Source organism: Ictalurus furcatus, chromosome 16, assembly GCF_023375685.1.
Source record: "Ictalurus furcatus strain D&B chromosome 16, Billie_1.0, whole genome shotgun sequence".
Taxonomy (NCBI): domain Eukaryota; kingdom Metazoa; phylum Chordata; class Actinopteri; order Siluriformes; family Ictaluridae; genus Ictalurus; species Ictalurus furcatus.
The window spans coordinates 3,520,941-3,543,242 of NC_071270.1; the positions used below are offsets into that span (position 1 = coordinate 3,520,941).

At 40.5% G+C, this 22,302-nt stretch overlaps 1 protein-coding gene across 6 annotated transcripts in view; it reads left to right on the forward strand.

The window, feature by feature from the left end:
- The window catches only part of gramd1ba (GRAM domain containing 1Ba), a 77,954-nt gene extending 55,951 nt beyond the window's left edge, over positions 1–22,003 (forward strand). For 3 of the 6 annotated variants that reach the window (XM_053644695.1, XM_053644696.1, XM_053644693.1), the window contains 17 exons: positions 932–952; positions 8,248–8,332; positions 9,163–9,266; positions 9,394–9,489; positions 9,572–9,652; positions 9,746–9,861; positions 10,802–10,979; positions 11,152–11,341; positions 11,527–11,670; positions 11,778–11,896; positions 12,224–12,366; positions 14,387–14,490; positions 14,998–15,201; positions 16,001–16,091; positions 16,416–16,523; positions 17,881–18,001; positions 18,683–22,003. In XM_053644695.1, the coding sequence (XP_053500670.1) occupies positions 932–952; positions 8,248–8,332; positions 9,163–9,266; positions 9,394–9,489; positions 9,572–9,652; positions 9,746–9,861; positions 10,802–10,979; positions 11,152–11,341; positions 11,527–11,670; positions 11,778–11,896; positions 12,224–12,366; positions 14,387–14,490; positions 14,998–15,201; positions 16,001–16,091; positions 16,416–16,523; positions 17,881–18,001; positions 18,683–18,772 (1,995 nt within the window). In that variant the 3' untranslated portion in view covers positions 18,773–22,003. Of the gene's footprint in view, positions 1–931; positions 953–5,013; positions 7,450–8,247; positions 8,333–9,162; positions 9,267–9,393; positions 9,490–9,571; positions 9,653–9,745; positions 9,862–10,801; positions 10,980–11,151; positions 11,342–11,526; positions 11,671–11,777; positions 11,897–12,223; positions 12,367–14,386; positions 14,491–14,997; positions 15,202–16,000; positions 16,092–16,415; positions 16,524–17,880; positions 18,002–18,682 lie in introns of those variants that run through there. The other 3 variants (XM_053644697.1, XM_053644694.1, XM_053644698.1) reach the window with 3 other exon arrangements.
- Positions 22,004–22,302: the final 299 nt, after the last annotated feature.

Sequence of the window (22,302 nt, forward strand, 5' to 3'; positions counted from 1 at the left end):
TAACTGTTAGTATAGCAGCTCGGTTATTAATTAATAGGGACATTTAATTAAAAAAAAAGATATTTTTGTTAATCATTTAGAATATATAATATATAATTTGATATAAATAATGAAAGTTCTAAAATCACAGTGAATTAATAGCTAATGAATGAGTGTTAATGATTGCTGCTAGCTATTTTGTATTATTATTATTATTATTATTATTATTATTATTATTATATTAGAATGATTATTACAGATCATATTTCACAGTCATGACGGCGTGTTATAAATGAATGAATTAATGAATTCGTTAATAGCCTAATTGTTGAATTGGCGAATAGTTTGAGAATGAAATATTTTTACCCACTGAAATATTTCTTAAATCGTCATTATGTGCTAACAGACCAATTATGAAATCATAAAAGCTGACAGAACTTAAATTATTAATATACAGTGGCAAATGTGATTATTTTTGAATAATTAATGTCTTTTCTATGAAAAATATATATTGTTTATGATCACGTTTATGATTTTTTTTTTTGTCTGATACTCATTATTGTACTTTATATTATACATTTATTTAGTAATAATTACATTGCCTGTGTGTAAATCTAGCGAATATATCGCTGATTGTAAATGGTTTAGAAACGACATTGTTATTTCCACCTGAAGCCGTTGAACCGTCCCGCTCTATCATTTTGCAACACTGCCCTCTTTTGGTTGAACCTGCGCACAGCTGCATCTATACCTGTGCTTTAGACAGATCTGGGGCTGTTACACATGCTCCTCTTAGCCATCCTCACAGGTATACGTGCAGGTCTGAAGCATCTCCCTGTCGTTATCACGCTGTTGAACACACCACATGCTGACTTCTGGATTTGTGTCTAACCGCCATGTTGTTTTTCTCTTTTTTTCCCCCTCATTTTTCACTCTGACAACCAACGAGCAGAAAAGTCAAAGCTGGTACAACGTAAGTCACAGACTATTTCTCCTTCCCCTGAGCTACTGTTTAGTTTACACTGTTAGGATTTACTCTGTAGATGAGAAATTTATATTTGTTTCTATTTTGGAAGCCGCAGTGGCCTTTTTCCTGTTAGCGAATTTGTACAGTTTCAGTTTTATTGTAGAATTTCGGCTATTTCGAAGACAAAATTGTGGCAGTTTCTCTTAAATAATACACTGATAAATAAATATAAATTGTAAGCTGGAGAAACAAAACTAAATAAATGAAATGAACTGTGGATGCCAGTACAATCTGTACAATTTTTTATTATATATATATATATATATATATATATATATATATATATATATATATATATATATATATATATATATATATATAATTAATTTTAGAATAAATGGTGGGAGCCAAAAATGAACTCTGTTTGCCAGTGTAATTTACAAAAACTATTATATATTTAAATAAATGTGGGAGTATTTATGTACAATACACATATATTTGCCAAAAATGTTAGTTTTAAATTGTGAACTTTGAACTGTGTATGCCTGCACAACCTGTGTGTAAAATGTACAAAGTAAATATATATATTTTTTTAAGTAAATGAAAATGTAAAAACGAACCTGCGGATACTAGAAAAATCCCTAAAATTCACGAAATATATTGTTTTAATAAAATAAAAGAACATTAACTGTAAAACTCTCGCTCTCTCTCTCTGTATCGCTCGATCTAATAGTATTTAAAACAGTTATTACCTTGTTTCTGTATACATTTTCTGCTGTTCATATTTTGTATGAAAAACAATATTGCCACCTTTACACCATTTTTTTTTGGTCAAAATTCTGGTGTGATGATGACGATCGACTTTGAAAATGTGCGTCTTGTGTAATATTTCAAGTTAAATATGACCAACCATCTGCGTCTAAAACTCTAAGCGATGGATTCGGTCACGCTCGGTGTATAATCATTTCAGGAGTGTTTCCTATCAAAGCCAGATGGGATGCGAGCGCTTCGAGAACCGGTACGCCGGAAGGCCGTAGTGTCGTTTTGACTGTCAGGCGTAACGAGCTGTAGAGAATGCAGAGACAAGGCGAGCATTGTTGAGAGTCGCTGCACTCGGGTTCATGTTGGCCGTGATCGGACTCTTAGCGTTTACATGCACGTGATTGTTTCAGAAAGACTCTCGAGCTCTCGTCCAGCAATAACAGAGTCTCGTCTGGTTTATTTATTTATTTTCTGCCGTTTCAGCGACGTACACAGCCCGTACGTCGCTTCTCTCTCTCTATTCCTTTGCTACTTTGTCAATTATTATACCTTTTCAATCAAAACCATTTTGAACACCATGTGTTAACATTAACCTGGTTAAAAACTACAAGCAAAACTGTTTAAGTAAGAACTGAGAATTACTCGCGGTTTTGGTTAGTTTATTGGCGGTTGGAAAAGCCCAATGTGGATCACACTAAGGAGTCGCTTGTAGAACAACAAATATGTTACGTTTTCACACTGATCGGTCATAAGTTTAAAAGCACCATTGTGGCACCTGTCAAGGGGTGGGATATATTAGGCAGCAAGTGAACAGTATGTTGTGTTGGAAGCAGGGAAAGCGGGCAAGTGTAAGGACTTTCACAAGAGCCAAATTGTGATGGCTAGACGACCGGGTCAGAGCATGTCCAAAAACGGCAGGTCGTGTGGGGTGTTCCTAGTATGCAGTGGTTAGTACCTACAAAAAGTGGTACAAGGAAGGACAACCGCTGAACTGGCAACAGGGTCATGAGCGCACAAGGCTCATTGATGGAGCGCACAAGCCCGATCCATTGAGGTCCCACCTAACAACTTATATGACTTAAAGGATCTGCTGCTAAAGCATTGGTGCCAGATACCACAGCACACCTTCAGAGGTCTTGTGGAGTCCATGCCTCGACGGGTCAGAGCTGTTTTGCTGGCACAACGGGGACCTGTACAATATTAGACGGGTGGTTTTAATGTTATGGCTGATCATGTATATATCATGTATTTGTGTCACAGTTGATACTAAAACAATCAACTGTAAGACTAATCTACTACCCCATTATGAAAAAAGTTGGGATGGTATGGAAAATGCTAATAAAAACAAAGAGGAGTGATTTGTAAATGTCCTTTGACTTGTATTTTAACACAAAATGTATAAAGACAAGATATTTGTTGTTTTACCTAATCAACTGCAAACGTGTATTTTGAAATTGATGCATGCAACACGTCCCAAAAAAGTCGGGACAGGAGCGATTTAGGACTAATGGCGATGTGACGAGTTGAAATAAGGAGGTGATGTGAAACAGGTGAGGCAATCGTCTAATCATAGTATATAAGGAGCTTCCAAAAAAAGGCCTAGTCCTTCAAGAGCGAGGACGGGTCGAGGCTCGCCAATCTGACAACAGGTGTGCCAGCGAATAATCCAACACTTTGAGAACAACATCCCCCAAAAACAAATCAGTAGGATTTTGAGCATTTCACCTTCTACAGTGCACAATATAATTAAAAGATTCAAGGAATCCGGTCAAATGTCTGTGCGTAAAGGGCGAGGCCGAAAACCACTTCTGAATGCGTGTGATCTCCGATCCCTCGGACGTCACCGTCTTAAAAACCGTCGTGAGTCTGTAACGGATATCCTGACATGGGCTCGGGAATATTTTGGTAAACCTTCGTCAGTCGACACCATTCGCCGCTGCATCCACAGATGCAAGTTAAAGCTTTACTATGCAAAGCAGAAGCCGTACATCAACACTGTCCAGAAGCGCCATGGACTTCTCTGGGCTCGGTCTCATCTGAGATGGACAGGAGCACAATGGAATCGTGTTTTGTGGTCCGACGAGTCGACATTTCAAATAGATTTTTGGCCAAAAAATAAATAAAATTCCGCTTGCTAAATTGAACCATCTGGTGTTTTCACTCAGCGTCCAAACGCTTAATACGTATTATTAAAAGAAAAGGTGACGTTACACAGCGGTAAACAGTCGACTGTCCCAACTTTTTTTGGAGTGTATTGCAGTCATCAGATTTGAAATGAGTGTATATTTTCAAAAAGAAATTAAATTCACAAAGTAAAACATCAAATAATGTGTTAATAATGTGTTTTCAGTACAGTACAGCATGAATTGAATTTTCAAATGACTCTTTTTGGTTGTTGCTTTTTTTGCATGTTCCGTACTGTCCCAACTTTTCAGAATTTGGGTTGTACATGTAAAAAAAATATATATATATGAATGAATGAATGAATAAAGGATGTTCTAAACGTTCAAAATGTTTTGATGGCCAGTCTGTACCATTCCTAAGGTTATCTACTGTATCCTTCATTTAAAAAAAAATAAAAATTCAAATCTCAATGTAAATGTAAAAGTATTATAAAATATTATTAAAAATAAATACTTTTTTACCGTACGTACATGCATGTAAATTAAATGACATTTTTTGTAATATTTGCCCAAAAATATGTGATATTTTTCACATTAATTATCATTGTAATTTTTTTTTTTTCTCCCCCAAAATTATTTATTTATTTATTTTCTATTATTTGAAACATTAGTAGCTGAACTGTCAGTGTATATCCTGTTAATGCAGATCAGCAGGAAACAGGGTATGAACAGGATATGATTAGTCAAAGTCAACCTGGGTTCATACATTTTATATATATATAATTTTTATATATTTATATATATATATATATATATATATATATATATATATATATATATATATATATATATATATATAAAAAACACTACAAATAAGCACTTGGAAGCCTTGCATTATGCTTTATTTATTTTTTTTACTACATAGCATTATTTACTCATCAGTAGCATAAAGTGCTATTTTCCAGGTTACATACACTTTCTTTATTTTGATGCTTGGTTAGGAAAAATCTTCATTATTAAAAAATTGAAGTTTCATCTAATACTCCAATGGGTTGTTCGGTTTATGCAGAACTCTATAACAGAGGGTTTTACTCTCACAAAAAAGTTCCAAGTAGAACCTCTGACTAATAAATCCTTGGGGAAAATTTTTTTTCTGCACCAGGTGGTTTTGCTCTCTAGAGCATAACAGCTCGGCAACTCGTCAAACAAACATAGGCAATTGCATTGCGCTTCTTCGGCATCTAGAGACTACGAGGTAATTCGGGTTTTAACTCACGTTTATCTGAAGAGAAAGGTTTAGGATCAAATTCTTTCCATGGGTGTGTAATGCTGTGTTGACACAAGGCTTTCCTGTTCAAAGCTGCCCAAGGCATCTGCGCATTAACACCATTTGTGTTTCAGAGAGAGGATTAAGACATCCTGATCTTTTTGACCTCATAGAATCTAGACAATAAAGCCTTTAGAGTAGGTCAGCCATCCAGATGTGGATCAGATTTAGTGGAGTTCAAGACAGATTTATTGACTCGAAGGCAGAAGTCCTTTAAAGCCCGTTATTAAACCCGTAATTAGGAAAAAAAAGCCCCGTTGAGAAAGGGTCACCAGATGAACAACAGATTTCTTGTGTCATTTAGGAATATAATGCATTTTTTACACCTCATTATTTCTTAAAATTAGATCAGTTCTCAGTAGTACTAATGAAGGATGAAACGCAAGTCTTGTACGTGACTTTGAGCAAGTTGAACAAGGGATGGAAGAAGAAGAAAGAAAGCGAGAGAGTGGAGTGACCCTCTTTTGAATGAACCTCCCCCAGAACCTTTACTCTTGAAGAAAGGCTCACTAGAGTTCATTCACCCTTGTGTGTGTGAGAGAGAGAGAGAGAGAGAGTGAGTGAGAGAGAGAGAGAGAGAGAGAGATATGCAACTCTTTGGCATGAACCTCCCCCAGACCCTTTCTTCTTGGAGAAGGGTTCACTAGAGTTCATTCACCTTGGTGTGGATGTGCGAGAGAGACTGTAATGTTTTCCCTCGCTGAGCGTACAGTCTGACTAAGAGGACTACAAACTATTTCACATAAGAACCTGTTTGTGAGCAGTTGCACAAGTCCAGACATTCGAGGTTGTTGTTCTTTGGACACTTTCTTAACATGAATGTGTCTGGTATGGTATTACTGGGAAGAAACTGTAAGCATCTTGGTGGTGGGTTGGTGAAGGAGCACGGGGACGGTACAACAACAGGATCATTTTCAACCACAGTCTTTGCGAGTAGAGGAGATGTTCCGAAAAGCTGGAGAAGGAAAAGGAATTCCAGGAAAAAACTGCTCGTATTCGGAAAGGGGGCACCCACGAGGGGCGTCATCGTAAATCTAAATGCCACTTCAGGAGGGAGGGAGGTGTGACCGTCCTGCAGCAGAGACCACACTTCTACATCTCTCCCCCTCCTCTTGACTTTCCTGCTTTTCTGATTGGTTCAAGTCTAGCCTTGTAGACTCCCCCCTTTTCTTCAGCACACAAACATTCTCCGAGTGTCTCCTCCCATCCTGCACTGTTGTTTTCAAGGAAACCTGCAAGATTTCTAAGCAAAGCTGTTGTTTTGGCTGCTTTTCTTGGTTCATTTGAGTGCAGAACTCCAGTCCTGTTTCTCAACCTGCAGAAATACCGCTTGGCCTTGCCTCTTTTCAAGGAATCGTACTTTGAGTTCAGAACATTTTTGAAGAGGGATTTATTATCTACTCCCAAGAAGTTTTTTTTCCCTCCTTTGACACATGGTTGAAGCCATCACTTTGTAAAACTGTGCAGGACATTCCTACTGTAAGTTTATTCGTAGAGGATTGCAAAGGATCGTTGATAAGTGGGAAGCCAGCGGGTATTCTTTTTGAAATTTGATGGGCCAAGATGCCGCAAATCAAGGAAACGGCAAGTGAAGGAAACATTCCCATGTGGAGAGTAGGATCTTCTGGATGCGCCAATGAAATGTGATCAGTTCTGCTTCTTCAGGCTTTTTGCATACTGCTTCTGACCTTTCTTGTTGCCTGCAGAAATCTTACCTCTTAATTTGGGGAAAGGTGAAGAGGTGAGAAGTATTTTTGATATGTTGATATGTTGTAAAGGCTTTGAAACGATAAGTCTTGTCACTTTAAAAGAAGTTCTGGTGAAAGTTCAGTGTGGATTTATCTATAGGATTTCAACCTTCCTGGGTTGTGTTGCGGTTTCCTGAGGCAGGCTAGAGAACTGCTACTCCTGAACTTGATGTGCAGGCTGGGTGATGACGGAAGGCATGTAACCAGAAGGCTGAGGAGGTTACTCGGAGCTACGCTGTACTCCAGAGCTTGGGCTTAGTCTCAACAAACCAACTAGGAAAAACTGTCCTCCAGGAAGATAAATCTTTGGCCTCTCTAAAGAAGCTGCCATCAAATCAACTGGGTTAACAGCTGTGGTGGACGACTCGTGTGAACTTTCTTTATTTGAACTGACAGAAAATGGTCAGCATGGAGAGTGAGATGGACTCGTTTTGTGACTGGGAGACGGTTCAGCACCCTGAAGGACCTCAGTATTGTTGGACTCAGTGGGAATGGGAGTTTGAGAGAGTTCCAGCAGTAAGTGATCAGCGAAAAAACAAAAAGGTGGAGTTGTGGTCTTTTACAGTAGCTCGTAAAAGTGCTAACGCTCATGAATGCAAACTGAATTTGAGCAATGTTTCCCCTTTGGCTTAACGTAGAAATTCAATGTTCGTAAAGCTGTACATTTGGTGAACCACACTCGTTTAAGTGATTGGGGGTTTTTTTTCCCCAGCAAGTTCTAAAATTTCTGATATTTCCTAGTAGTCCGAGTTGATCCAAGCATTTACTTAGAACCAGCAAATTCCAACTGCCTCCACTGATCTTCTGTACAAAACATTTGCACAGCATTTTAGCTTTGCACAGTAGTGTAACACTTGACTTCTGGTTGTTACTTCCATCAGAGGGGGCGGAAAATATAAGTAAGGAAGCTACCGCTAAAAGAAATGAGCTTTTCACTCCTCTTGTGACTTAAAATATTCAAGACCAAGTACATAGATCTTAGGCAGACATACTGACCGTAGATGTCTTCAAATTAACTTTTAATTTAATGAAATGAATTGTCATTTACGTAATTGTGTGTTTTTTTTTTTAGTTTAACCCGAAAGGAACCTTAGTCCCCATATGTCCTAGCAAAATTTAACCATGAGAAACACCAAAACAACCTAAAAACCTAACCAACAAAAAGATTCTTAGATACCTGACAGGCAGGTAATCATAATCATGGTCATATTGAAGATCACAATGCGTCACTATGTATTGATGATCAGCACAGGCCAATAGATCATAATTATCTAGTGGTTCAACTTCCTGTCATATTCTTGCAAGCTTGTCCCTGAGCTGTGTCTCTCTTCCATCTCTCAGGTGTTAAGCCCCACGTATAAGCAACGCAATGAGGACTTCAGGAAACTCTTCAAGCAGCTACCTGACACCGAACGCCTCATTGTGGGTGAGTGGAAGAGCAGATTAGCGTCAGGAGCAACAGCAATGTAGGATCTGTATGTTTGTTCAAGGTAATGAGTTCTGAAAATGGGAGTAGTACTGATTAGCACTGATCAGGTAGCATTGTTGCCTCACAGGTCCAGGATCTCAGGTTGATCCTGATCTCAAGTTACCGTTTGTGCAGAGTTTAGCATGTTCTCCCTGCATCTGTACGAGTTTCCTCAAGGTTCTCTGTTCTACTCCCGCCTCCAAAAACACGCTGGTAGGTGGATCGGTGACGCTAAATTGCCCCTAGGTGTATGTGTGTGTCTGCATGGTGCCCTGCATTGGTCACATGCATGGTATACCCCCATCGTGCCCAGTGTTCCTGGGATAGATTCCGGATTCCACCACAGGGTAAGCAGTATAAAGTGCTTACTGAACATGAGTGAATGAAAAAAGAAAAAAAACAAACAAACAATGAATGCATACTCCAATTGTGAAAATGATTTGAAACTTTTAGAAAGGACCTTAACAGCTTCTTTGGTTTGTACCACTACAGTACCATTTAAACGTTCTAAGGTATTTCTAAGAAAGCCTCCATGTCTATAGCTAGAACGCTTAACCAACCGTGGTCATAAAGTGTGCAGGAACTGACCAGAGATCCACATTCTTCAAGTGCAACATGAAATGACTAGGGCTGGGTGATATAATGATGATAAAGATGTCGTGAAGTTGGTAGGTTTTGGTAGAAGATACAGATTCAGATTGAATTCAAACATGAACTTTTACAGATGATATTTTAACCTGGCTGACCCCTCTACATCAACCTCTGTCCTCTGACCTTTGTCCTGCCAGACTACTCATGTGCCCTGCAGAGAGACATCCTCCTACAGGGTCGCCTCTACCTCTCTGAAAACTGGATTTGCTTCTACAGCAACATCTTCCGCTGGGAAACACTGGTGCTCATTTCTCTGTTTGATATTCTAACTTCTTCTTCTTCTTCTTCTTCTTGGTTTTCTCTTGCACACTGCTCTGTATTCTTGCATGATTATCTCACGATGAAACTTAAACTCTGTGTTGGCGTAGCTAATGGTGCGCCTGAAGGACATCTGTTCCATGACTAAAGAGAAGACGGCACGTCTCATCCCCAATGCCATCCAGCTCTGTACCGACAACGAGAAGGTGATCTCAAGTTCTGACCAAACTGAACACCACTTTCGTTCTCCATACCGCTCTTTTCTGAAACGTCGTGTTTTTTTTACAGCACTTTTTTACCTCATTTGGTGCACGGGACCGGACTTACATGATGATGTTCCGTCTCTGGCAGAACGCTCTCCTGGACAAGGTTAGCCGCATCCAGCATGAACTAGAGATTGGTAAATCACCAGAGAATTTTTTGCTTCATCTGTGAATTCTTTCCTCTCTCTTTGCCGAGTAGCCGTTGTGTCCCAAAGAGCTGTGGCACTTTGTCCATCAGTGCTACGGGAACGAGCTGGGCTTGACGAGTGATGACGAGGATTACGTGCCCCCGGATGATGACTTTAACACCATGGGGTGAGTTTTGCCTCCTCTCACATCTGTTAAAATGTGATGCATGGTATATACACAGCCACTATGGACAGCTTTCACTACAGCTCACTTATATCACAGCTTTATATGGATCGTCCATAAAATCCACCCATAGGATTGTTTGGGACTGGTTTATTTTGCATTGCACTCGTCATCCATCCTTCCCTCTAGGATGAAAGCCTGAGCTGTCCACCTTGTTCATGATGTATTAGAGATGTAGGTTGAGGTTGATTTAGCACTAAAGTTAAATCTATCCATCCATCCATCAAACAATCCACCCATCCAAAGTACTTTTATCCATACATTCATCAGTTCACCCATTCCAAGGATTTTTGTTAATCAAATCAACTAAATAAAATGCACACTTTGTGCACTTTATATGATCATTTGGCACTAGGTTTATTTACATTACGTTTGTCCAGCCTTTCATCCATCTATCCGCCCATTTAAATAAAAATAAAAAACCCCAAAGCATTCAAACAAGGTTTATACATCCATCCATCCATGAAGCGCTATCCACCCATTCAAGTCATATACAAGCCATGAACAAAACATATTTATCCCTCCATCCATTTATCTTTTAATTCATCCATGCATCAAGCATTCCATCTTCATCCCTCCAGCATCCATCCGTTCAAGAAAGCAGTATTTATCCATCCATCCATCCATCCATTGTGTTTTGAGTGCATAATTGGCGCATTCTGTTTATCCATTCGTCCATGTATCCATCCATTAAGGTAAAGTTTAAAACCCAACACAAATGCCTTCTTCAGTCGTTCTTCAAGTTTCCAAGCTTGATGCGTTCTTACTGACCTCGTCTACCCAGGGTCATAACATCCATATTCCTCCACCGCTCATCAAAGCCCACTGTTATATGCCTGAGAGTGTCGCTCTGCCTCCTCGAGCTGATAATCTTGACCTCCAGCTGTTGCCCCCCTCCCTGGTGCAGGTACTGTGAGGAGATTCCACCCGAGGAGAACGAGGCCCAGGACACATGCACCAAAACCCCAGAGGTCAAAATGGACACGAGTCCGCAGTTGCCCAAGAAATCCTTCACCAGCAATAATCTCCCTTCAACGGGCAGCGGTGAAACACCTTGCCATGTGAGAACCAAGCAAATCATGTACAATCCGACCGTCTGAGTTTATCACCAAGAACTTTTGAAGCAACAATGTAAACTAAAATAAACAAAACAAGAGATGACAGCCGGTCTCGGCAGTGAACTTGTCAGTAAATAATAAATAACAACACCTACTGTTTGATTTCTCCATCTAGTATGATGTTCCACCAGAGGAAGAGTTTTCTGGCTGTCTTCCTGAAGATCTCCTAAATCTGCCTTTACCAGATAGCAAGCTGCCCATGCCCAGTGGTCCTGCACCCTCACCGTCGCTTGACTTCAACGATAATGATCTTCCAACTGATCTTCCGACTGAGCTCAGCGACTCATCGGATACTCACGACGATGGTAAGTGCATGCCGATGATCCGATAGCGTTCCGGGAACGTGTCCGCCATAGCCTAACCAGGACAAAGCCGCTGCTGAAGATGAAGGAATAAATGAAAACTAGTAAGCAGTTGCAAGTAAACAAACATCACTTGTTAAAAAAGCTGGATTCGGGTATCCCATCACTCGCCCCATCTCTTCCCTCAGGAGAAGTCCAGGCCTTCTACGACGATCTAAACGGGAAGCAGTACATCAACGAGGTGTACAAGTTCGGCGTGGACAAGCTGTACGACCTCCTCTTCACCGAGTCACAGTTCATGAGGGACTTCCTGCAGCTCCGCCGCTTCTCTGGTGAGCGCATTTTGATTTATTCAGCAACGTCGACGTGTATGAGAACACCGAACCCGAGGTCCGTTCTTCATGTCTCGTTTGTGATTGCTCTCGGACTTCCTCCATAGGCGTGGTGTATCATCCATGGAAGAAGGAAGAGATGGGAGACCAGAGCAGAGAGATCATGTACACCATCTCCATCACCAACCCCCTGGCTCCAAAAACCGCTACAGTCACTGAGACTCAGGTAACCTCAAGGGCATACTCGGGTCACAAGTCTATCTCACTCAAGAACTCTGTTATTTATTATTTAAATGAATCATTTTTAATCGATTTATGGGACAATTGAGTTTTCAAGCTGTGGGAGGCGGGGCCTAGAAGACTAGATAGCACTAGGGGAAAAGATTTCATCAACTCAAGTTGTGTGAATTTTGAATGATTTTGTTGTTTAAAGAGAAACTGTGGCATGAAATATGTCTAGGATGTTCAGGATATTAATTTGTATCGTGTCTTAATGACTTGAACTTAGATTAGAACTTCTTTCTTTCGTCCTACGTTTTTTCTCTTCCTCCAGACTCTGTACAAAGCCAGCCAGGAGAGCGAGTGTTACATTGTTGATGCTGAAGTGATCACTCATGATGTTCCTTATCACGACTACTTCTACACGCTCAACCGCTACATGCTGACCAGGGTGGCTAAGAACAAGTGCAGACTGAGGTGAGCCATGAGAACAGACACCAGAGAGAATAGAATAGCGCCCAAGAAGTGAAATATTTGCAGGTCATCTCCTCTCGCTGTAATGATTAGTCATGATGTCATTGCAGGGATACCCAGTCATCCCTCTTTTCATGCCAGATTGCCCTCCAGTGGTCATAATGAGGCATTACAATCCAACCCTCTGTATTTTAAAACTCAAGTGCCACAATTTCATACATGAACTGCTGAACGTCATTTTTAAATCAGAGCCTCACACCAAAAACTAAACTCCTAAATCGTAACCTCGATCCCAAATCAAAACCTCAATCCTGAATATAAACCTCAATCTTTAATCTTTCATTTATTCTTTGATCTAAGCACCACTCTTAATACGTAACCTCAGGTTTATTCCTAAATTTAACCTTCAGTCCAAAATATAAACCTCGCTTATAAATATACAACATTCGCCAAATGAATCCTCACTCCTAAATCCAAACCTCACCGTTTAAATCAGAACCTCACTGTTTAAATCTAAACCTCAGCATTTAAATCTAAACCTCACTCCTTAAATATAAACCTCACTTATAAATGTACAACATTAGCCAAATGAATCCTCACTCATAAATCCAAACCTCACCGTTTAAATCAGAACCTCACTGTTTAAATCTAATCCTCACTCCTAAATCTAAACCTCACAGTTTAAATCTAAACCTCACTCCTGAAAATCTCAGCCTCACTCATAAATCCAAACCTCACTGTTTAAATCTAAACCTCACTCCTGAAAATCTCAACCTCACTGTTTAAATCTAAACCTCACTCCTGAAAATCTCAACCTCACTCATAAATCCAAACCTCACTGTTTAAATCTAAACCTCACTCCTGAAAATCTCAACCTCACTCATAAATCCAAACCTCACTGTTTAAATCTAAACCTCACTCCTGAAAATCTCAACCTCACTCATAAATCCAAACCTCACAGTTTAAATCTAAACCTCACTCCTGAAAATCTCAACCTCACTCATAAATCCAAACCTCACTGTTTAAATCTAAACCTCACTCCTGAAAATCTCAACCTCACTCATAAATCCAAACCTCACTCATAAATCCAAACCTCACTGTTTAAATCTAAACCTCATTGTTTAAATCTAAGCCTCACTCCTTAAATCATCTAAACCTCACTCCTAAAAATCTACACCTCACTCCTAAAAATCTACACCTCACTCCTTAAATCTAAACCTCACTGTTTAAATCTAAGCCTCACTCCTTAAATCATCTAAACCTCACTCCTAAAAATCTACACCTCACTCCTAAAAATCTACACCTCACTCCTTAAATCTAAACCTCACTGTTTAAATCTAAGCCTCACTCCTTAAATCATCTAAACCTCACTCCTGAAAATCTAAACCTCACTCATAAATCCAAACCTCACTGTTTAAATCTAAGCCTCACTCCTTAAATCATCTAAACCTCACTCCTAAAAATCTACACCTCACTCCTAAAAATCTACACCTCACTCCTTAAATCTAAACCTCACTGTTTAAATCTAAGCCTCACTCCTTAAATCATCTAAACCTCACTCCTGAAAATCTAAACCTCACTCCTAAAAATCTACACCTCACTCCTTAAATCTAAACCTCACTGTTTAAATCTAAGCCTCACTCCTTAAATCATCTAAACCTCACTCCTAAAAATCTACACCTCACTCCTAAAAATCTACACCTCACTCCTTAAATCTAAACCTCACTGTTTAAATCTAAGCCTCACTCCTTAAATCATCTAAACCTCACTCCTAAAAATCTACACCTCACTCCTAAAAATCTACACCTCACTCCTTAAATCTAAACCTCACTGTTTAAATCCGAACCTCACTCTTAAATCCGAACCCCACTCTTAATTTCTTAATCGTGACTTACTCCTAAATATGTCAATCTTTATTCAGTAATAAAACCTCACATTTAAACCACAACCCTAAATCTCAGACCTCCAAAGTCTAAACCTGGGTCCTATATGTAAATAAATGTGTTATGTTGTGTTGGTGCAGGGTTTCCACCGAGCTGCGCTACAGAAAACAGCCTTGGGGTCTTGTCAAGGGCTTTATAGAGAGAAACTTCTGGAGTGGCCTTGATGAATATTTTAGACATTTAGGTGAGTAGAGTCCAGAAGTCCGAGTCCACTACTATGAACTAGTTATTATTTTATTAGTAATGAAAAATAAATACAGCCTCGGCAAAGCATATAACACAGGACGGAGCATGCTGTTATTGGGAAAAATAACCAAGAAGCGCGAAGCAGAGTTGTCTTACCAGGCCAGGTCGATCATTTTTTCCATCACAGCACGTCCTGAAGTGTTTTATTCCTCTTCTACCTCAGCACTTCGCCGTGTTTGCCACGTAATACTAAACTCGAACAATGTGTTATGTATTATAGTCACATCTAACGTCATGGAACGTCAGTGAAACAAGTTAGTTCCTGTAGTTACTGTAGTTTTTTTTTAACTAAAAGAGCTGAAATGTCTCCACTTGGTTACTGAGGGGAAGATTAGTGTTAGATTTAGGTGTAGCATAGTGTTAATTATCTGCATTGATGATGTCAATAATGGGAGGTCCTCACAAGAATAGTAAGACAAATATGCACGTGTGTGTGTGTGTGTAGAGCTGGAGCTGAGTAAAGCGGAGGTCACGCTAAACGAACCCCACAGACCTTCTCCCAAAGCCAAAGCGACACGCTCGTCCACAGTGAGGCGACACCGGAAACGGGCGACGGCTCACCTGAGGCCGCAGCACCCGGACGAGGAGCTGAGCGCCGTCACCACGGCCGACGACAACGAGGTCATCCAACGCATTAAACACGTGCCAGGTTCGAACTCTTACACCAGCACAGAAATCGTCCAGGACACGTGTTCTGTATCTGCGGTGACATCGGACCGTGTGATTTAACGCCTCGGTTCGTTCGCTCGGGTTAAAATGACCCGATTCCAAACGTGGAACATTGAAATATGAATCTCGATGTGCTTGGCTCAGTCTCAGTGAACATTTTTAATCAGGGTTGGACATGGAAGGAAAAAAAAATAAATCATTTAAATCGATTAAATCGTTTAAAATCTGACACACACACGCACATCTTTGACCGGCTCACAGTAACCGTATGCTGTTATAAAGTAATAAAGTAATAAATCTGTTACATTTCAGGCATTATTCTGTCCAGAAAATACCATAATCTTTGTCTGCGATGTTGCTTAGCAACCAAAGCTACTGAACACTGGATTTTCGAGAGAGCCAGGGCAAAGCATCTTTACGAACCACTTTATCCAGATGGTTTTGCCATCTTATCCGGAAAGTGCCGGTGTGTGTGCAGGTTTTCATTCCAACCAAGCAGAAGCCACACCTGAGTCTATCAAAAGCCAAGATCAACTGATTAAACAGGTGGAATCAGGTGTGGCTCCTGATTGGTTGGAATGAAAACCTGCACCCACACCCTGCGGCCTGTTGCGGATATGATTGGACACCCCTGACATGAAGGATGCAAATTTGTGCATTCAGCATTAAGCGCTAAGCAGTCATCACATCTGGACGTCTTTTTGACCGTCTTCTTGTCCGTGCCCCCCCCCCCCTCCCCCACCCCCACCCCCACTCTACCATAATCCTTCTGTGCGCAGGATCCACACAGACGCGGCACTTCCCCGACCCGGCGGCCGGAGGCCTGGCGCTGTACAGCGTCTCCAAACTCCTGCTCATCTTCAGCGTCGTGTGAGTTTACATATTACAAGACATAAAATATATATATATATATATAAATGCTTTCATGCCTTCTAGTCCTTTTTCATTCGGATGATTCGTTGGTTTCCGTAGGAACCGGAACAGATTTGAGTCAGGAATAAAACTGCCTCTTGGCTTCATCTTGTCCTGTAGGATCGGTGTGAGGTATAAAGTGTTTTTAATGTAGCTGGAGAAACTCTACCGTGCCAACACTAGGGGTCAGTGTGTGCTCGTTAGCCGGTGTGAAAACAGAGCTCTGTGTGAAAGTGTGGAGAAAAAAAAACCTGAACACATGGCTGCGTTTCTCGTCCTCAGTCTGGTGCTGCTGGTTTTCCTCAACATGATACTGTTCTATAAGCTGTGGACGCTGGAGCAGACCACGCAGAGCTTAGCGTCGCTGCAGGGCCTCCGAGCTCGCGACAGGTACGGATCGTTCCTATTACACGCACGGAAGGAAACGGAGGATTTCTGACACCAGCATCAATCCCACCGAGATTTTCTGTAATATAAATGCTGAGATAAAGACATGATGCATTTTCAACTAAATCTTATATTATTATATCAACAACAATATGTCTTTCAGGTGTACCTTTAAGTCACCGATTCAACACCTGAAATTCTGGCTATAAAAAAAACGCATCACAAAATGTAGTTTTGCTAAGAAAATTGTAGAGCAACATTTTTTTAATTTTATATATATATATATATATATATATATATATATATATATATATATATATATATTACACACACACACACACACATACATACACATACATTATTTATATATGTATATATACACACACACATACACACACCGTAGTGTCCAATGTGTTACCCCACAGCACTGTGAAATTCTCAGTTCTCTATTCTGATTGGTCGGAAGGTGCCGATTCATTTCGCGTTACAGCAGCCGGTTTATATGAACGCGCTCATCGTAATACATTACCGTTTCTATAGCAGCAGCTCGGTCACAGGGACTCGTACGGCGGACTCGCCGCAAAAACGGATGGAAAAATTAAACAACATGTAACCGTCGATACTGTGTAAGGAGAAGTTTATTTAATGTTTACGGGAAGGAGTCTCCGGTGTCGGCGCATTTCGGAACAGTCCCAGGCGAAGCTGTAACTCAGTTTTCGGAGTTTCTGGGTAAAATGACAAGAGGTTGGTGAGGGAACGAGCGTTTATAGCCTCTAAAATGCAAGTGATCGGTTTCAGAGATGTTCCAAAACATTAATTGCAGCTATAAAATGTATTTATTTTTTAATTAAAAAAAAAAAAAAAAAAAAGAAGCACGCTGTGCCGTACGTTATAAAATTGTAGCCCCGAAGTGTTTTATTGGTTACGTAATATAGGAAGCATATTTATGTTACAATTAGTGTTTATTTAAGAGTACTGTTGAACTGACTCAAACTGAAATCATTTCTGAATCACGTATCGCTAAAAGTAGAAGCGTTCGAACACGTACGCACCACGCCCTTCGTCAAATCGGCAGCAAGACGTCGTTTCTACATCAGTTTCATTTCTCATTCAGTTTTAAAGCAGAAGTTTAACGAATTATTTCTACACTAAGCATAGCAAACTACCTCACTGTGCTGCATTAGAGCGTTTACCATAAAACCCCTAATAAATGGGCATACCACAATCGGGGTAGTGTGTGCGCATGTATATTATACACACACACACACACACACACACACATACACTGCTAAAGAAATGGTTCAAGAGTAATCCATTGCTAAGTAATGAACAGAAGACGGTGTGTGTGTTTGTTTTGCAGTAAACTTCCCCAAACGCAGATGGAGTGGGCCCAGCTTCTGGAGTCGCAGCAGCGTTACCATGACGACGAGCTGGAGAAGTGGCAGGAGATAATCAAGTCGTCTGTGGTTTTGTTAGACGAGGTAAATCCGTCGAGATTAAATCAGATGCCGGCAGATGGCACCGCAAAGAGCGCAGATAAATAAACAGACGTCGTTACGCAACATTGTTTTTCACCTCTGTCTAATTAAAACATCTCGTGTTTACCGTGGTCCTTCAGAACGCTTTATCCATGACCCGCAATAGGGTACAACGGTCTAGTCTAGGGCCCTCTGTTGAATAAAGGGGCACGTTGCGAGCAGAAATATGGGCAAACCGGACATCACAATAAACAAATAGATTAATTAATTAAAACATGGGTCTAGAGAACATTGTGTCTTTTACATGTGCGGCATGTCGCATCTGTTTTGAGCATAAATGTGTACAGTAATTTGGCGTATTTGTACGTAGAGGTGCAAAATAAGGGGCGGATTCCTTGCAAAATCGATTCGTTTCCAATTTTCTAAGCCTGAAAGTCAGTTAGGGAGCAGCGATTTAATACACGTGCAAGCGAATGCTATGGAAAACGGTAACGTATTAGAACGAGCGCGTCGATATTAATTCTACGGTCCGAGCTGCTGCTATATAAACCGTATCGACACCTTCTGACCAATCAGAGTCCAGAATTCAACAGCGCTGCGGGATACGGTACGAGTGCACAGTGACGTGTACGGTAATACACTCTATATCGTGTAACTCTTGCGTATGAATTTATCTCGTGACAGATGAGAAGATCTTTACTGAACCTGCAGAAGGGAATCCGCGTGAGAGACGACGACTCCGCGGCCCAGGACAAACGGATTCGATACCACTGACGGACCTCGGGCCGACCGGACACGCGGTGCAATAAGAACGGCGCGGAGGAACTTCAGAAGCCGTCTCGCTCCTCTCCTCTTCTCTCCTCTCCTGTCCAGCGCAGCTCGTTTGCAAAAATGAACCGTTTGACCCCGATCATCCTGATCTCCAGGGCCAAAAATGACTCCCGAGTCGTTCGTTCGTTCGTTCGTTCGTTCATTCATTCATTCATTCAAGGACTCGTTTGAGGGTTAAACGCACACGCAGCCACATCTCAGCTGCACCACCACCACAACTCTCGTTTTCTTTCCTTGTCTTTTTTTTTTCTGTTTAGTTTCGTGTCGTTTTTAATTAAAAAAAAACAAAAAAAACGTTTAGGAGTCCGGGACCAGGTTAACCTTTGACCTATTATCTCTAAGCGTTACTTGCGAATGTGCACAGATAGGAGAATGTAGAGCGCATATTACGAACACACACAGATTTCTAATTTATAAGTAGAGCTATATTTGTTGCCAGAGCTACCTTTTTACCGAGGCTTCCATGATGGGGGGAAAAAAACTTAAATCGGGGCTGGACCCCGGAGAGCTTGTGCCATGGTGCTAATTATGCAGAAATGTCCATGTTACAGTTCCAGATTATTATTTATTTATTTTTTTAAAGTTCTGTCTGTGTGTAGCGTAGCTCGTTTCTCTTCTCGGAACATTGTGTTGCCTGTAAAAGTGAAAGGCCAATCGTATCGTCGTTAGCGGAAAACAGGAAGCGCGATCATTTTCCTCAGGCGCCGTTACTGTATTTCATTTTGCACAAAGCCAAAACTGCATCATTTGTCATCTATTGCTGTTCTTTTTTTTTTTTTTTAACACCGGACTGTTGCCAACTTTATTTACACTCAACGTTCATTCCACGTTTTTGCGTCACAGGATCGGTCGTTCCTGAAAATGTTGTTTTTAAGCTGTTTGTGTGGAGATATTTCTTGCGTTTTATCGTAGCTTAGGAAAATAAATAAATAAATAAATAAATAAATAAATAAATAAATAAATCGAACGGTATTTTATTTACCACGAAAGCAGCTAGCTATCTGCCTCACGGTTCACTTCTAGGCAGCGCTTTGATATCTCTGAAGGTAACGATAAGAAAACGCTTTTAAAACATCCTCGGAAGGCAGCGAAACGTCGCCATGTTGCTAGGTTACCGCCGTACGCGTAACCATGACTAATCCCGAACTCCGTTACCTAATCCATTGATCAGAGTATACCGTCGTGCGGAAAATACAACCGGGGAGCGAATATTCAGGACTTACGCCAGCGATTTCCGACTGGAAATACTTCTCGAATCTGATCGATCAGAAGGCGATTCATTTTCTATACCAGCAGCTAGGAGAGTTCGTAACGCGTTATCGTTTCCATAGTAACAGCTCGTTCAAAGGGACGGTCAGGGATGAAAATAAACCCACGTGCGATCAGTCGTCTCGGATGGCGAACTATTCCGCGAGGACACGTTTACAATATGCGACATTTTACGGAAGGAGTCTCCAGTGTTCAAAAACTTCTAAGTGTAAAGCCGTAACGTTACGTTTTCGGACGTCTTCAGGACCGAGGAGTTTACGTTTTTGGGGTTTCTCGGTCACATGACGAGCTGCTTTTTTTTTTTCTTTTTTTTTCCTCCATTCAATCCAAGAAGAAGAAGAAGAAAAAAAAATAAGAGGCTGCTAAAACGAAACAGGAAATGGTTATCATTCGTAGACGTTGATAAACGGAGTATCGGCACATTAATGGCGCAGAGCAACGACCGAGATCGTTTCGTTTCCATACTGCCTGCTAGAGCCGGGGAAGTAAAAGGAGTAAACTGTGGGGGAGAAAAAAAAACAACAACAACAACAACAACAACAAAAAAAACAAGAACAATGACTATATGCTAGGTAGAACCGGAGAGTGAACGTTCCGGAGAGCAGAAAGTCACGGCCAAGCCGTCTGTTCAAGCCGCGCCTGGCGTTTTTATTTACTTATTTATTTATTTATCGAACGATTCCTTTTATCCAAAGCCCTACAGCTGAGCCGTGTAGCGGTAAAAGCGTCGCTTTCTGGCAGCGCAGGGATTTGAACCTACAACCTCTTGATGACAACTTGAACCTGAGCCTTTTTATACAAGCTGTGAAGATATCTCCAGATCCTCAGATCCGGTCTGACCAATACGGACAAATCTCATTTCTAACACGCAGCTTGTCGGAGCGAACGGGCGAGCCGTTTAATTAATAATAACCAGAGTACGAACGGGAGTCGAGTTTCTTTAGTTCTTTTTTTTTTTTTTTTGGTGGAGAGACAATGCAGAGCTTCATTAATGCTACTGTGATGTCCATGTCTTTTAGAACTGGAGTGGCATGTTTATCATGGAAAAGTTTGGGGACTACATTTATTTATTTAGTTGATTTCTTTAAATCATGCAAAGTTTCCACAAGAAATAATTGGAAGTACAGCTTCGGCGTTCAACCTCGCACCCTAGAGCCATCTTTTTACTGTTTTATATCTACAGATCCTCGTGAAGTGCTGCTCTTTAACTCCTCCGTCAATCCCTGGTAAATAATTGGAGCAGCTCAATAAGGATCCAACCATAGTGAACTCATCGAGGGTGCGTGTTTGCGGTACTTTATCAGGTCTTTGAATAGTCATGGCCGTGACTGTTATGGTCCAGTTATTGATAGAGGATTACAATTTAATATCTCGCAACACGCCTCTGCGCAAAATCGACAAAAAACAAAAAAAAAAAGTATAAATAAAAGCGAATCGGTCAGTTTATCAAAAGGAGAGCTGCTCATGGATGCCAAATATTATCAGAACCCTCATACTCTGGGTTCAACGCTAAACCCGAATCCAGAACAAATCCTGTTTGTTTTTGTTTTGCTCCTCCATTCTTCCAATCATTCATCCCAGAGTACGAAAGTATTGAGACGTAACGACAAAACAAGTATTATGGCATTGTATTTCAATTGCAAATGTATGTGCATAAAATCTTTAATGTTTTTTTTATTATTATTATTATTTTAAATCGACATATATCGGGCTGAAATATTTATACTAATATTATAATGGATGTACATGTTGTATATGTATAGTTACCGTGTATATGGAAAAAGGGCTCCAGCGTGTCGCTGGCCGAAAGCTGGCAGTCCCGAAAAAGATACTTTCCAGAGTAAAAAATCTCATAGATTTGTGTGATCAACAAATGGGCGGAATGAATAAAGGTATTTAAGAGCAGTTGCTTTGTCGTCAGCTGGTCGTTTGATTTAAACACGGAGTTGGAAACTTAATTTATATGATTTATATATACACATGATTGTTTTTTTTTTTTTAATGTAGGTTTTGAAATGTTCATATACAAAAAAAAAAACACACAAAAAAAAAAACATCTGTTGTCATGGCAGTATCGTGGAAAATCAATGGTAAATATTACAATTGTTTTAAAATGCAGCGTTAGTTTGTTTTTGAACGTGGTGGCTGCTGGTACTGATAGGATGCGATAGGATGCCGCGTTCGACTAGAAGGTCGTAACTCAA